This window comes from Candidozyma auris, chromosome 3, assembly GCF_003013715.1.
Source record: "Candidozyma auris chromosome 3, complete sequence".
Classification (NCBI taxonomy): Eukaryota; Fungi; Ascomycota; class Pichiomycetes; order Serinales; family Metschnikowiaceae; genus Candidozyma; species Candidozyma auris.
Window position 1 is genome coordinate 1,209,539 of NC_072814.1, and position 14,388 is coordinate 1,223,926.

General features: G+C 47.0%; 6 protein-coding genes across 6 annotated transcripts; 3 read left to right on the forward strand and 3 right to left on the reverse strand. All coding sequences in view use genetic code 12, as the record gives it.

The window, feature by feature from the left end:
* Positions 1 to 68: 68 nt before the first annotated feature.
* On the forward strand, positions 69 to 3,368 carry NUP60 (FG-nucleoporin NUP60; the record flags this gene model as incomplete). The annotated part of the gene is made up of 1 exon (XM_029032997.2): positions 69 to 3,368. The coding sequence occupies one exon, from the start codon at positions 69 to 71 to the stop codon at positions 3,366 to 3,368; it is 3,300 nt and encodes a 1,099-aa protein (XP_028893312.2).
* A 173-nt stretch (positions 3,369 to 3,541) lies between these two features.
* Positions 3,542 to 4,597, forward strand: ERG26 (sterol-4-alpha-carboxylate 3-dehydrogenase (decarboxylating); the record flags this gene model as incomplete). The annotated part of the gene is made up of 1 exon (XM_029032996.2): positions 3,542 to 4,597. One exon carries the CDS (start codon positions 3,542 to 3,544, stop codon positions 4,595 to 4,597), a length of 1,056 nt encoding a protein of 351 aa, XP_028893311.2.
* An 8-nt stretch (positions 4,598 to 4,605) lies between these two features.
* On the reverse strand, positions 4,606 to 5,363 carry PGA43 (Pga43p; the record flags this gene model as incomplete). The annotated part of the gene is made up of 2 exons (XM_029032995.2): positions 4,606 to 4,706; positions 4,760 to 5,363. 2 exons carry the CDS (start codon positions 5,361 to 5,363, stop codon positions 4,606 to 4,608), a joined length of 705 nt encoding a protein of 234 aa, XP_028893310.2.
* Positions 5,364 to 7,695: 2,332 nt separating this feature from the next.
* Positions 7,696 to 9,348, forward strand: PHR1 (Phr1p; the record flags this gene model as incomplete). Its single annotated transcript, XM_029032994.2, has 1 exon — positions 7,696 to 9,348. The coding sequence occupies one exon, from the start codon at positions 7,696 to 7,698 to the stop codon at positions 9,346 to 9,348; it is 1,653 nt and encodes a 550-aa protein (XP_028893309.2).
* Positions 9,349 to 9,440: 92 nt separating this feature from the next.
* Positions 9,441 to 10,355, reverse strand: CJI96_0003182 (telomerase inhibitor; the record flags this gene model as incomplete). Its single annotated transcript, XM_029032993.2, has 1 exon — positions 9,441 to 10,355. The coding sequence occupies one exon, from the start codon at positions 10,353 to 10,355 to the stop codon at positions 9,441 to 9,443; it is 915 nt and encodes a 304-aa protein (XP_028893308.2).
* A 134-nt stretch (positions 10,356 to 10,489) lies between these two features.
* CJI96_0003183 (transcription factor TFIIIC subunit TFC3) lies at positions 10,490 to 14,170 on the reverse strand (the record flags this gene model as incomplete). The annotated part of the gene is made up of 1 exon (XM_029032992.2): positions 10,490 to 14,170. One exon carries the CDS (start codon positions 14,168 to 14,170, stop codon positions 10,490 to 10,492), a length of 3,681 nt encoding a protein of 1,226 aa, XP_028893307.2.
* Between the last annotated feature and the right edge of the window lie 218 nt (positions 14,171 to 14,388).

Here is a 14,388-nt window from a genome sequence, read left to right on the forward strand (position 1 = left end):
CAAAAATTTATGAACCAAACAACTACTTCAAGAAAGTTACTTAGCGAAACTTAAGCCTTGTCATAATCATGGACAACCGCAGGGTGATCAAAGCATACAAAGAGAGGGGCAGGGAGAAAGTTTTGCCCCTTCCTTCAAAGGCCGGATTGCTCCTGAAAATGAAACGTTACATATCAGGCTCATCACTATGGCAAGAGGGACTCTCACGCCTGAGAACTGCCTCATTGTCTTCTTCTCGAGCTCCTTCAGGAGTGTCGTCAAGGAAGCCTTCAGTGTCACAGCCCAACGCTCACTCATCCCGGCTCATTAGTGAGTCTTTCGCTGCTGCATCGTCGACTAACCAGTCGATGGAGCAAAATCCAGATCACACAGCCAATGAGGTTTTGTCCACTTTTTTTAGGGAAAAAGGCAACCAACCGCTTTCACAGATTGAGTACGAAGGGGTGATGTCGCTCTTGGAGAAGTCCAGAGCCAATATGAGTATGACTAGCAACGACCCTGACCAGCAGTCACACACGGTCGCTCGTGTTGGTTCTCCCACGAGAGACTCTTCTTTTGCACAGCAAAACAACACGACGCTATCGAATCGTGTGCTCAAGAACACAAGCTTTTACGACTCAAATGCGCCAAATGCCACTTTCGCTGCTCCTGACTACAGACCACTGTATCAAAGTTTTAGTGGAAGCTCAAGATCGCATCCACCAGTGAAGCGTGTATATCAATTCTCTGGATTGCCATCTCCCTACCGCACCAGAATTCGTGCCCCCGGGCTGCCACAGAAGAAAATGAGGCGAATAGTGACCGAGTCAGAGGCTTCGACAACCCCAGTGCCCGCAGAAAAATCGGACAGTGAAATTTCTAAACCAAGAAGCAATACTGCAAACTCCCTCTTGTCAGCTCTCGACAATCATCAGAAAGCAGATAATGGTGAGGTGACGTTTGATAAAGCAGAAAAACCACTCTACAACCCATACGTTAGAAATAGAAGAAAAGCAGCTAGAGCTACTGCCTCATCCAACTCGACTACGGCAACCCCAAAACCCTATAGCACAGCTGATGACATCAGCAAAACCGTTGCTTTTAATCAGGCAAAAGAATTGACGGAGTCACCGGAAAAGGGTGAGTCCGAGTCATTATTTTCCTCAGTTTCTACCAAGCTTGCCAAGGAGATTTCACAAAATACATCCGAGGTAAAATCGGATACAAATTCATTGTTCACTTTCAAGCCGTCTGAGGTGAAGCCTGTGGAGAAACAACCTGCCTTCACATTTAACTTGAAAAATTCAAGTGAGCCCAAGGTGCTGCAAGAATCTCAGGAGAGCGAACCAAAACCAGATGCCAACGGTTTTGTTTTCGATGCCAAAAAGCCTGCATTTTCTTTTGGCGCAAAATTCGAGGCCAATTCTTCTCAGAGCGACAAGGATCAAAAGCCTCATTTTGGCTTCAACTCATCAAAAATGTCTGCTTTCAAACCAAAGGCATCAGAAGAAACATTTGCGTCTCCCCAACCCTCTCGGGACTTTAGGGCAAAGGGCAGTGACCCAAGTAACTTTAACCCTAGTGCTGAAAAATCGCTTACAGGTTCAAGCGAAACTGAGCCGGTGAAATCGAGCCTTTTCGGCAACACCAACACAACAGCTGCATTTTCTCAACCCACATTCCTGTTTGGAAGCCAAAAGAATGACTCAAAGTTCAATGGGACTCAAAACAAGGCGGCGTCTGAAGAGAAAGTGGATTCAAGATCGTCAACATTGCCCAATGCTGACTCCCAATTTGGCTTCAAAGAGGCAAATAAGATAGCACCACACAAACCTGTCTTTAATTTCGGAGCTAAGAAGGTTGAGGAAGCTTCTGGGGAAAAAAAAGTGGAGTCTGCTGAGAAATCCTCCTTGTCCAATTCCACTACGTCGTCGGCCTTCACACTGGGCTCAAACACCAGTGAAAAAGGATCTGCTTTTTCGATTGGACTGAAGACTACCAAAGGAATCGACGAGATTCCTGGAGATTCGAAGTCGAAGCCATTGTTCTCATTCCTGAAGTCGGACTCCGCTTCAAAGCCAGCATTTTCTATTGCGTCAACTTCGGAAACTTCTGAGGAAACTGGCAAGAATCCTAGCGCTCACTCAGGCAAATCCGCTTTTAGCTTCGGATCATCAAGCACAGGGCTACCACCAACGAATGACGGGAGAATTGAACTAAAATCGAGTAGCTTTAGAGGGCCAGATGAATTGGAAGTCCAGGAGTCTGAAGAGAAAAAAGGCAACACAGAATCCGAGCCAAATGAAAGCTCGAAGTCTACGCCTGCTTTAACCTTTGGCGTTAAGAGCAATAACAGTGCGCTATTCGCCTCCAATACTTCGAAGAACGATGACAATACCCCTTCCCTCGAATCCAACTCGAAAAATCTCGAGAAAGAGAGTGGAGCTGACAAAGGCTTTGAGGGTGAGGAAGCTGGAACCGGCTCAATACCTTCGTTCAAGTTTGGCGCATCGAATGAGGTAAAGGACGCACCAGCCTTTAACTTTGGCACGAGCGCAGAGAAGAAAGATACCCCGGCTTTTAGTTTTGGAAGCAATGTTGAAAAAAAAGACACATCCGTCTTCAGCTTTGGCAACAATAGCGAGAAGAAGGATGCGCCAGCACTCATTTTTGGGACTAGTAGTGAGAAGAATACCTCATCTTTCAATCTGGAAGCAAATGATAAAAATAAAAAACCAGTCTTCGGCTTTTCTTCTAAAGCTGAGGAACAGAAAATGTCAAGTTCTAGTGTTGATAGTGCCACAGAGCAGCGCGATAAGCACCTTAGCTTAGGGAATAGCGTTAACAAAAAGAGCATACCGATGTTCAATTTTGGCAACACAACTGAGAACAAAGATACACCGGCGTTTGGTTTTGGCAACGCAACTGAGAAGAAAGACACACCAGCATTCAGCTTTGGCAACACGACCGAAAAGAAGAATACTCCAGCGTTCAGTTTTGGCAGCACAACCGGGAAGAAGGATACACCAGCGTTTAATTTTGGCAACACGTCCGAAAAGAAAGATACGCCAGCGTTCAATTTCGGTAGTACAAGCGAGAAGAAGGATACACCTGCGTTCAGTTTTGGCGAGGTATCTAATGATAAGCAGCCTGCTTTCAGTTTTGGCAAGCGCGAGGAAAAGACCGAAAGTAGCTACAAAACCAACGACTCGAAGCCAACTTTCAGCTTCGGCAATACTGGAAAACCTGCTTTCTCGTTTGGTTCCCAAACCACTACCGCTGTCGCCGAGGATAACGAAGAGTTCAAGTTTCCTGAGCTTCAAGGAGAAAACATAACTGAGGAAGTTAAGAAGGGCGCCGAGAAGCACATGGGCGAGTTTGAATTTTAGGTCCCAGTTGCCTAAGTCTACATAGTAACGATGTTCTATTAGAAATGCTCTTGAAGTCTTGTAGAGAGCGCCGTGGTAAATGCATCTCGTATAAACGCGGTACTGAAAATCACCATACTCACGACAGTATCTACTAGAAGTCGACCTCTCCGCTATTAAAGAAAACAATTTCGATGCCTGGACTCAACTCAGTTTTGCTTGTTGGTGGCGCTGGATTTCTTGGTTTACACCTCGTGCAACAGTTCTACGACCATTGTCCAAACACGGCCATTCACGTTTTCGACATTCGTCCGATCCCCGAGAACCTCTCCAAGTACTTTACTTTCGACAAGAGTAAAATTCACTTCCACCAAGGTGATTTGACTTCTGAAGATGATATAGAGAAGGCCATTGAAGCCAGCAAATGTGAGGTGATCGTCCATTCAGCTTCTCCAATGCATGGTCTAGGCCAGGAAATCTACAACAAGGTGAACGTGGTAGGCACCGAGACGCTTTTGAAAGTTGCAAAGAGAACGCCTGTCAGAGCTTTGATCTACACTTCCTCTGCTGGTGTGATTTTCAACGGGCAAAATGTTTACAATGCCGATGAGTCGTGGCCATATCCCGAGGTGCACATGGATGGATATAACGAGACAAAGGCCATAGCCGAAAAGGCTGTGATGGAGGCCAATGACCCCAAAACTCTCATCACGGTGTGCTTGAGACCCGCAGGTATCTTTGGACCGGGAGACCGCCAGCTTGTTCCAGGCCTCAGGGCAGCTGCTCGTTTGGGTCAAAGTAAGTTCCAATTGGGCGACAACAACAACCTCTTCGACTGGTCGTACGCTGGCAATGTGGCTGATGCTCATGTGATTGCTGCTCAAAAGGCATTGGATCCAAAGGCCAGCGAAGAAATCGGCGGAGAGACGTTTTTCATCACGAACGATGCTCCAACCTACTTCTGGACGTTGGCCCGTACCGTTTGGAAAGCAGACGGCCACATTGATAAATACAACATTGTGTTGAGCAGGCCAGTGGCCATTGCGGCTGGGTACTTGTCTCAGTTTTTCTCATCGCTTTTAAAGAAAGAGCCCGGGCTCACTGCTTTCCGTGCCCGAGTAACTTGTGCTACACGTTATCATGACATTTCAAAAGCCAAAAGGCTCTTGGGTTACAAGCCAGCAGTCTCTCTTGAAGAAGGTATCCAGCACACGCTTGACTGGATTTACGAGACACACGAGCAGAACTAAAATATACTTTAGGTGATGAAAAACACCAGCGAGGCCCACATAATGGCCACTGTCCCCATCACGGAGGTGAAGTGCGCAGTAAACAGTGCACTGGAAGCTCCTGACATGACTGGATATTAGTAAAGCTGTGGTTTCACGGCGAAATCTATTAATACAACATACCTGTGACATTTGTGTGGTTTTCGACGGGGGACACCACGGGCCGGAGCATTTCATCAGCGGTAGGCAACAACGGCTCGGGAGCGACTGCCTCGTCGCTGTCCGAGTCGTCCGAGTCGCTGTCCGAGTCCTCGTAGGCGCTGTAAAGTGTAGACCCCGGTTGCCACAGTTGCTTTCTAGAAGCCGACTTATCCTGAAGATGCGATTTTACCAGAATGGTGGTTTCAGGCTCCTTCAGAGCCATCTTCATTGGCCTCATGTCGCCGTCGGTTTTCTTGAAGGGAAGATTGCAAGCGTTGATGTCGTTCAAGGGAGCGCAGTCTGTCACCAACACAGTAAGAAAGTTGGCAGAAGGATTACCGGGGCACAATCTGTGGCATTTGGAGTCCATTGATTGCAAAGCACAGCACTCGCACGCTAAGTCGTTGGCCTTGCAATCGTCAAGCTGTGCCAACACCAGGTTGCTGCACTGGGCCAACATGGCCATATCGGTATTGTCACATTTGTGAAGAGGCCTAGGATTGGGGTTTCGATAGGAGCCAAACTCTCCAGCGACAAGAGCCGAGGATAGCGGGAGAATGAGGACAAGAACCAGGGGGAGCTTCATTGTGCAAGAAAAAGAGATTGTGATATTTTGGAAGACTCCGTATGATGTGTGGGTGGGTGGTGAGCAGTAAGAAATGGTTGCAAAATGCGGCACACATTGGGATTGTTAAGCGAGCGTACACATACAAGATGAGCGTGGACAAAGAGAAGCAGGCATTGCAACAGAATAAGCACTTCAAGAGTACATAGAGAGATTGTATGAGATGATAGTCCTTATGATTGAGTGTACCTCGTTCGGTTTTTGATCAGCAAGTTGTTGTTTGCATGACACTCCCACCACCTTCTGCGATGAGAAGAAGGAGAATCAAGGGAACCCTTGCTTCACTTAAAATCAGGATCTAGATGGGAAACAGACTCTGCTCTACCCCAATTATTCTTTTTTCTTTGTGTACGATCAACTTCTGCTTCCCATGTTTTATCATAGTCGACACATCAGTTTTTTCACTTGAGGCTGAGGTGAATAGCGTAGCTAGTAGTCTACACGGAATTGACTGTCCCGAAAATGCCGACCTCAAAAGTGAACAAGTCCTTAAAAATTGGCCACCTTGGTCCATACATCACCTTTCTCCACCAACAACACTAGCCCTCTACATTTTTTACAAATGCTCAAGAATGTTCAGAAATGTCCAAGAATGTTCAACAATATTCACCACATCATCGCACATCTCCAACAGTATAACCGCTATCCAACACATTTGTGCGCTGATATTGCGGTACTACACAAATAGCAACTTGCGTCTTGGGCCCTGAAAGCCCCTTCGCTATAGAGTCCGTCGCGGGTCTCTCGGTGGCAGAGAGGCAGTGTCAAGGGAGACAATGTAGACAAGCAATTGTGAAACAGAGACCAAAAGGGACCGAAAACGAGGTGAAATTGCAAAATAGGCAACTCAAAGCACGGCAACACGAGAACGAGGTGACCTGAGAAAGTGAGCTGAGCTTTCAACTTTTTGATGGCCAGTGCAACCCGTTTGCAACCAATTTCCAAACCTGAACCCGCACCAGATTCGCGGTGGGCCCAGTTTCACACGGTAGTAATCGTGTGGCAGCTATGCCTCACTGAAGCCAACACCTGGATCGTAGAGAAAAGCAATCGACGCCAACGCCTAAAGGAAAGCTTGAGCCGAGGTTGTGACGTTGTTACTCTTCACCGCACATTCCACCAAATTTCAATCTCACTATTCGATTTATCATCTGTTAGCTTCACCATGTCCACTTCGTGTCCTCTTCATGTCCACTTCGTGTCCTCTTCATGTCCACTTCTTGTCCTATTCATGTCCACTTCTTGTCCTATTCATGTCTTTCGCAGCCGAAGTGCACCCATTCACCCACACCTCGCTGTATTCGCAATAATTCCCGATTTGGCGGCCCGAGGCCCACTCCCCAGGCCCTAGCGTCGCCATTAACGCCCAATCGAGTCCACGCTTCTGTGTCAATTCTGGCGCTATTTACTTTTGCTCTGGCCAGCAACACGCGAATCGCTGCTGGCGTGCCGCATTTCACCCGCCAAATCTCACAGCTTTTGCTGTTGCCAGGATCAGGAATCAGAGGTCGCACGTCCACGCATCCACGCCCGCGGATTGCTCGCCCGCGAACCGACAATTTCGTCCCAACACAGGCAAAATGCGGCCCCGTCCCTTCGACTCTGCCGTGCTGCAGCGCTCTGGCCCCACGAGCAGCAGGTTCCAGCAGGTGCCAGCAGAATGCCCCTAATTGCAGCCACCAGGTCCCCAGCCAACGCCAGCCAACGCCAGCCAACTTTTGATCATTGTGTTGATTTCCAAAAGCTGGATGAGCTTCCCATTGCTAGATTAACCGAATTTTTTTTTCAAGTTTTTCCTCATACTATCCTCCTCAATTACCACCTTCCCTCCGCCTTCTGCCCAGCGCCTGCCTTTCCTGCCCTGGCCGCGCGGTACCTGCGGCAGCGCCAGGGGCCCAGAAATGTGTCAGTTAGTTCCCAAGAAACTCCATGTCAACGTCAAAATGGCTGCAAACCGGGGGGATTTTGTTGACCTCCCGCTTTAACACCAGCAGCATATTTTTCTGTTATTTTTTGCTTTTCCCATTCAAACTGCCCTTCTCTCATTCCCACAGCCCCCATATCCTCAGTGTACACACCGGTAAGCTACATTAGCCGCTGCGTTCGTTAAGCCATGCACCTTCCCCCAATCCACGTTCCATTTCGCCCTCCTCACTGCCCACCTTCATTGTGTTTGTTTCTATTCGCGTCCACCGCTCTGCTATATATTCAGACCCACACTCCTTTGTAGACCTCTCTCTCTTTTTGTCTTTCTTTCTTCCACATTCCCTCCATCCTTAACTTGTCCCTCGTTATGTGGTTCCTTTCAGCCTTGACGGCTACGTTCGTCTCCCTCGTGTCTCTCGCTGCCGCAGAAGATCTCCCTAAGATCGAGGTTGTGGGCAACAAATTCTTTTACTCCAATAACGGATCCCAGTTCTTGATCCGTGGTGTTGCCTACCAGCAAAACCCCATGAACACAACTGGCGAATCCCAGGATAAGTATGTCGATCCTCTTGCCGACGCTGAAGCTTGTAAGCGTGACGTGAAGTACCTTGCCGACGCCAAAACCAATGTCTTGAGAGTGTACGCCGTGGACCCAACCAAGGACCACGACGAGTGTATGAAGACTTTTGCCGATGCTGGCATCTACATTATTGCTGATCTTTCTTCCCCTGCCGAATCCATCAACAGAGACAGCCCTGCGTGGGACGTGAACTTGTACAAGCGTTACACTTCGGTGGTTGACATGTTTGCAAACTACTCCAACGTCTTGGGTTTCTTTGCTGGTAACGAGGTCACAAACAACAGATCCAACACTGACGCTTCTCCCTTTGTCAAGGCTGCCGTAAGAGACATGAAGGCCTACATTAAGGAGAAGGGCTGGCACTACCCCGTGGGCTACTCGTCCAATGACGACGCTGAGATCCGTACTGCCATTGGTGACTACTTTGCCTGTGGTGATGATGACGCCAAGGCCGATTTCTTTGGTGTCAACATGTACGAGTGGTGTGGTGATTCTTCTTTCGAAGAGTCCGGATACGAGGCCCAGACCAAGTTGTACCAGAACATGACCATTCCTGTGTTCATGTCGGAGTACGGCTGTAACAGAGTCAAGCCCAGAAAATTCCAAGAAATTGGCACGATCTTCTCCGACAAGATGACCGATGTCTGGTCTGGTGGTATTGTGTACATGTACTTTGAGGAAGCCAACAAATATGGTCTTGTTTCTACTGATGGCAACTCTGTTTCCACCATGACTGACTACTCATACTACTCTGAGCAGATGAACAAAATTTCGCCTAGCTTGGCCAAATCTGACGATGTCAGTGTTGACAAGTCAAAGACCTTCGAGTGCCCTGCCTCGGCCAAGACTTGGCAGGCTTCTCCAAGCTTGCCTCCAACCCCCGATGAGGGCATCTGTGACTGTATCCAGAAGTCTTTGAAATGTGTGGTTTCTGACGACGTTGACGAGGATGACTACGGTGAATTGTTCGGTGAGGTTTGTGGTAAGCTCGACAGCTGTGATGCTGTCAGCGTTAACGGTAAGAACGGTACCTACGGTGCAGTTTCTTTCTGCTCCAACAAAGAGAAATTGTCCTACATTATCAACCAGTACTATGAGCTGCAAGACGGCGACAAGTCTGCTTGTGACTTTGACGGTTCTGCGTCCTTTGCCAAGTCCCTGAATAGCGAGTCATCTTGTCAGGCTGTTGTTTCTTCTGTTTCCGCTCACGCCCAGGTTACAGGTTCTACCTCGGGTGCCAGTGGTGCTGCTAACGTTGGTTCTGGTTCGGGCTCTTCTGGTTCCGGTTCTAGCGGCAGCTCTGAGGCTTCCTCTAGCTCTTCTTCCTCTAAGAAGAGTTCTGGTCACATTTCTGCCCGTGTCATTTCCAAAGGTGAGCTCCTTGCTGTGGGCGCCATGGTGATGTGCTTCGTCGGTGGCTTCACCACTTTCTTCATGTAAACACTCGAACAATTATATATACATAACACGAATTTTCCCGTATGACTACTGTCCGAATATGCAATTTGTCTATGTCCCGAATTCTAAATTCCCTAATTAGCAACCATGAAGATCTCGTTGAGTGCTTTTGCGTCCATCACTGAAGCTCTCTTTTGCTTTATCCACTTTGCACGGGCGGAAAGTCTCGTGGCAATTTCCTGTTTGACCTCTTCTCTTGGCTTGAGCATGCTTTCTCGCGTAACTTCTTCGATATCCTCCGACTTGCCTTTCTTGAGCTTTTTCTCCTTAGATTTGCGGTCCTTCTTCAGCCTTTTGGAGTCGTCCTCTTCGCTTCTCAGCTTGCTTTTCTTCTCCTTTTTGTCGGACTTAACCATCTTAGAACTCTCTTTCGTCTTCAGCTTCTTCTCCGACTTTTCCCTCTTTTCTGGCTTATCTTCCTTTTTGGTCTTTTCTTTCTTACTCTTCTTGTCAGTATTCACTTTCTTCTTCTCTTTCTTAGACTCTTTTCTTCTCGACCTCTTGCTATCGCTAGAATCACTGTCTGGATCACTCCGACTTCTCTTCCGTGATTGACCACTTATAAGTTTCTTACAGTCGGCGTCCCACGTCGACTTCAAGGTGTCACCCTTGACAAAATGGATTCCCCATTTTCCGTTGATGATATTTTCCCTTCTTTGCCTTTTAAGCTCATTGTTGATCTGCTCTTCTTTTCCATTTAAACGACCCAAGATCCGCTGAAACACATCAAGCCCCGCACACTCACCGCTATCAAACTCATCGTTTTTCTTCTTCTTTGCAAGTTTTGAACCTAGACCGGTATTATCTGTTTTTATTGACACTTTCACGTGAGATGTCATGGCATGCTCTACTAGACCAAGACCTTTGCCAGGTTTCCAGCCCATTTTTTCGAGGTACTGATGGCCAAACCTATCAGTGTCATTGGACCAGTTTGTGTTTCTTGGATCCAGTCCAAACCGCTGCTTCACCTTGACACCAGCCAATCCCATGGTATGTGACAGTGCTGAGATGAGTTGTTGATAGAGACGAGAAGAGCTTTCACAAAAAATCAGAGCGTCCTGTATATACTCATTTATGCCCCAACCTAGGGGTGTGAGAAAATGGTTGCGAAAAAATAAAATACTTAGGCGGAGCCTAGAATATACTGCCATTTGTTAGTGGGAAGGTAGCCGTGGCTCTCCAAGGGGATGATGCACTCGCTTTCCACAAGCCAATTCATGATGTACTGGAAGCTCTTAACGTTGAGTACCAGGTTCATCTTAGCGAAAAGGTATTCATCAGTCAACCCTGGCTTAAAGATGATGTAGTTCAATATGGTGGTGATGAGATCGATCCACAATGATCTATGCAATTGGGCATTTAAGTCAAACCATATCGGATTACAGGGGCCTTCGAACGGTATGGCCACCGGATTCGGCTTTGTCTCCTTTACCCTGGAGACGTCACATTTCAAGATGAGATCACAAGACAACTGGTCCTTGTCTATTAATCGGGACTCATAACTCTCGAACCGTAAATGGCGATCAACTCTGACAACTTCGATTTCTCCGTCCGAGATCAATTGCAAAAGAGTTGCCATTTCACCAGGCATCACTCCATGTGACAAAATGAGACCGTTATTAGCTGCTGATAATGACACGAGTATCTCTTTGAACGATGCAGCACTTTTGAAAAATGCTGTGGTGAAAACTTTTGGATTAAGCGCATTGCGGAACTTCTCACCCAACACAAACTTGGATTGCTCATCTATCTTAAGAAATAGAACTTCTCGATCATGAATCAACGCTTTGGTAGCTGCCTCCACTTCGCTTTCACCATACTTCTTCATTATTCCAGTCAATACTTGCATATCGACATTCTCCTCCTCGGTATAAAATATTGATTTGAGTACAGAGCGAAGTTCCTCGTAACGCTTCTCCTGGAGTGGTTTTTGACTAGCTCGGGCAAAAATATGTTGACACAAAACAGATTCTTTTTGTCGCATAGAGATATCCTCGATTTTCTCCGCAAGACTTATATCTTGAGGCTCCTCCTTCGCAAATGAATATTCTCTTGAGTTTCTTTCGTATGAATTAAATAAAGGCATCCCTTCAAGAGAGTTCAAATCAAAGTTGGAATCATATTCACGCCAGTATTCAAGAAAGAACTCCAAATTGCCTTGTGTAAGGTGCTGTTCAGTAATCAGTCCATCCGCGATACCCAGCATGAGCATCTGTTGGAATGTCTGTACTCCTTGAGACACAACATCAGCGCCGCCGAACAGCCGTCTCACTGTTCCCCACTTTTGCTTTATCGTTTGACCGTCCTTATCGGGAAACAATTGAGCGATACGATCAAAGTCAATAGCCTCTCTAGAAAATGCTTTGGATATAGCAACGGCTCTGAAAAGTTGAAGCGCTTCAGACCTCTCCATCTTTATATTCCTTCTCCCTCGCTTGGCAGACACCCGAGGCGTTTCTCCGGCGCCCGACGCAGTCATCTTTCTCGCTCTCCTTGTACGCTTAAGATGTGAAAGCACGTCTTCATTCTCCTGAATAAGATCATCATGAGGCTCAGTTTTGACCAAGCTTTCACCTTGGTCATCTCCCAAAGCCCGTAGACGATTCTTACCTCTCTTTTTGCGCGTGAGTGCGCTAGCCTTCTTGACGCTAGGTTTCTCGACATAAAGCGTCATGTCCAGCTGAATGAGCCGCTTTTGGAACTGCTTAATTTCCTTGCGAGATTGAAAAGCTGCAAATTCCTCTCTCAATTCCTCCAATCTTTCTTCAGAGGGCCTGTCCTCAGGCTTTGTGAGCAATAAAATCTTCTTCTCCACTTGTTGCTCTCCGACGTTCACAGATACCTTCCGAATTTCCAACTCATTACTTTTTGTGCAAGCAATGACGTCGCGGGCTAATGTCTTGATATCCGTCAAAGTTGAATTGTTCATACGCTCATCGATTTTTTTGCACAAAATTGAGCTGCTGTAGGTTGCACCGCCGGCTTCCCTGATTATATCGAGAAGATGTTTACGTCTTTGCATAGACCGAGCTGAGCCCTCAACTCTATAGACTTGTGGCAGAGCAGTTCGTGTTTTCGTGGGTTTCCTGGCTTTACTTTCGAATCGCGGTAAGTGAGTTGATGAAAGAGTGTCCTCCGATCCATTGGCCACCTCGGTAGCTGCCAGAGCGACTTCCTCCGGGGAAGGTTCAGGCAGGGAGTCTTCCATGGCTTCGTCGGGCTGGGGGGTATACTCATCTTCCAGCCCTTCATCGATCTCATAGAATTGATCATCGACATTATACGAGACATTCGCTCTACGACGGCGTCTGGGTCTTTCATCCAGGAAATCTCCGGTAAGCTCAGGCGTTGGTAATGCCGGTGACTTTTTCTCGATTCTCGGTCTTTTTTGGGATTGGCCGCTGATTTCGAACATTCTTCTTTTCTTTTCTAAAAGGGCTGCGTCGGATGTCTTACCGAGTGAAGCGTGAAGCTTTTTATTTAAAGTGATAATGGAATCCTTTGAGACCCTTGGCTTCGGAGGAAGTTTAGGATCGGGTTTTGTCTCGTGACAAAATTGCTTTACAAAGTACCTGTAAAACTTGAGTTTGCCTTCGTTGTCGTATAGTTTCGAGATGGTGTAATCGTCATAGGGATCGACGTATTTTTTGCAGGCTTTTAGCGACTTGCCATTGCTCAAATAGCTAGGTAGGGCCTCGAAGAGCCTGGCATACGGTCTGTAATCATTTGTCCCAAGCAACGTTTTGACAATTTCACCACTGGTTATTCCAGTTTCACCTCTATCGTAAATTTGCTGGAAGAATTGATTGAATTGCGGAAAGATTTTATTGTAAAGGGGCGTCTTTGTCTGTTCTTCTTGCTGGACTGAGTCGTCATCTTGGTCCGAGTCATCTAACTCTGCGTTTAGATCTTCCAAACCTGTATCAATGTCGTCAATGTCCTTCGGAAGCGGCTTTATAAACTTAAGTGCGTAGACTCTCTGCTTAGTTTCCGGAAGCTCCACAGTGACTTTTTCAACATATCCCGTTTGATGTAGCCGTAGGCACACGTACCGGAAAAATTTGGATGCCTGTGGCGAGCCATCGAGCTTGAGTTCCTTGCGCAAGTCGGAAAACCCTCGTAGCTGGTTGGGTGCTTCTTGCACAGCATCCACAATTAATCTCCTGAGCTTGGATACGTCACGCGAAGTTTCAAGGTCTTCTTCAGCTTCACCATTATCCGTAGTAGCGCTTGCTGGAGCAAACTTCGTATGCCATGATTGGGTGGTATGTTTTTTATCGATGAAGACTGCTTTGGTGACAACTAGACCTGCTTGTTCAAGCTTGAGTAGTCTTACTCGAAGCGAACGAATATCTTGTCCGGACTCTCTAGCCAAATCAGCGTTTAAAATGCCCTTAGACCCATGTCTAGCAACCACACGTAGCAACTGAACGGGAAGATCACCCAAGCTAGTTTTTAAGGCATGGTAGTTTTCCGTTCCAGTCAAGTACATGAACTGGCACTTCTCAGTAGCCACCAAGAAGATCTCTGGTTCGGTTCCATGAAGGAGAAGATTTCCAAAAGTGAAATTCGGCGTCAATGGAACATCACGACTGCGGTCAGCGCCGACCTTGATGGCTATAAGGCCATTCGAGGAGCCCATAAGAGCCGACCACACGATGTTTTTCTGAAGGTTGTCGATGGTGGAGGACAAGGATTTGGCAGCGACAAGCTTCCATAGGTCTGGAAGCAGAATGCCATCGGAAACCGCCAAGTTAGAGATCACGTGGGCCACCAATTGTCCTGGTGTACACGTGAAAGACATGTCTTCTTGTCTTGTACGTGAGATTGAGTAGTTTATCAATTTGTTGATGTAGGTGCGCAGAGATGGCAGTATAGAGAGGAGTGAGACACTAGAGGCCGTGAAATTTGTTCGGCGCGCATATGAGCTCCGCACTACCCATTGGAAGAATCGTGCAAGTATCAAACGGTGCAAGCTAAAAAAAATAAAAAAAAATTCAAAGCTTGGCAATAGTAACTTCA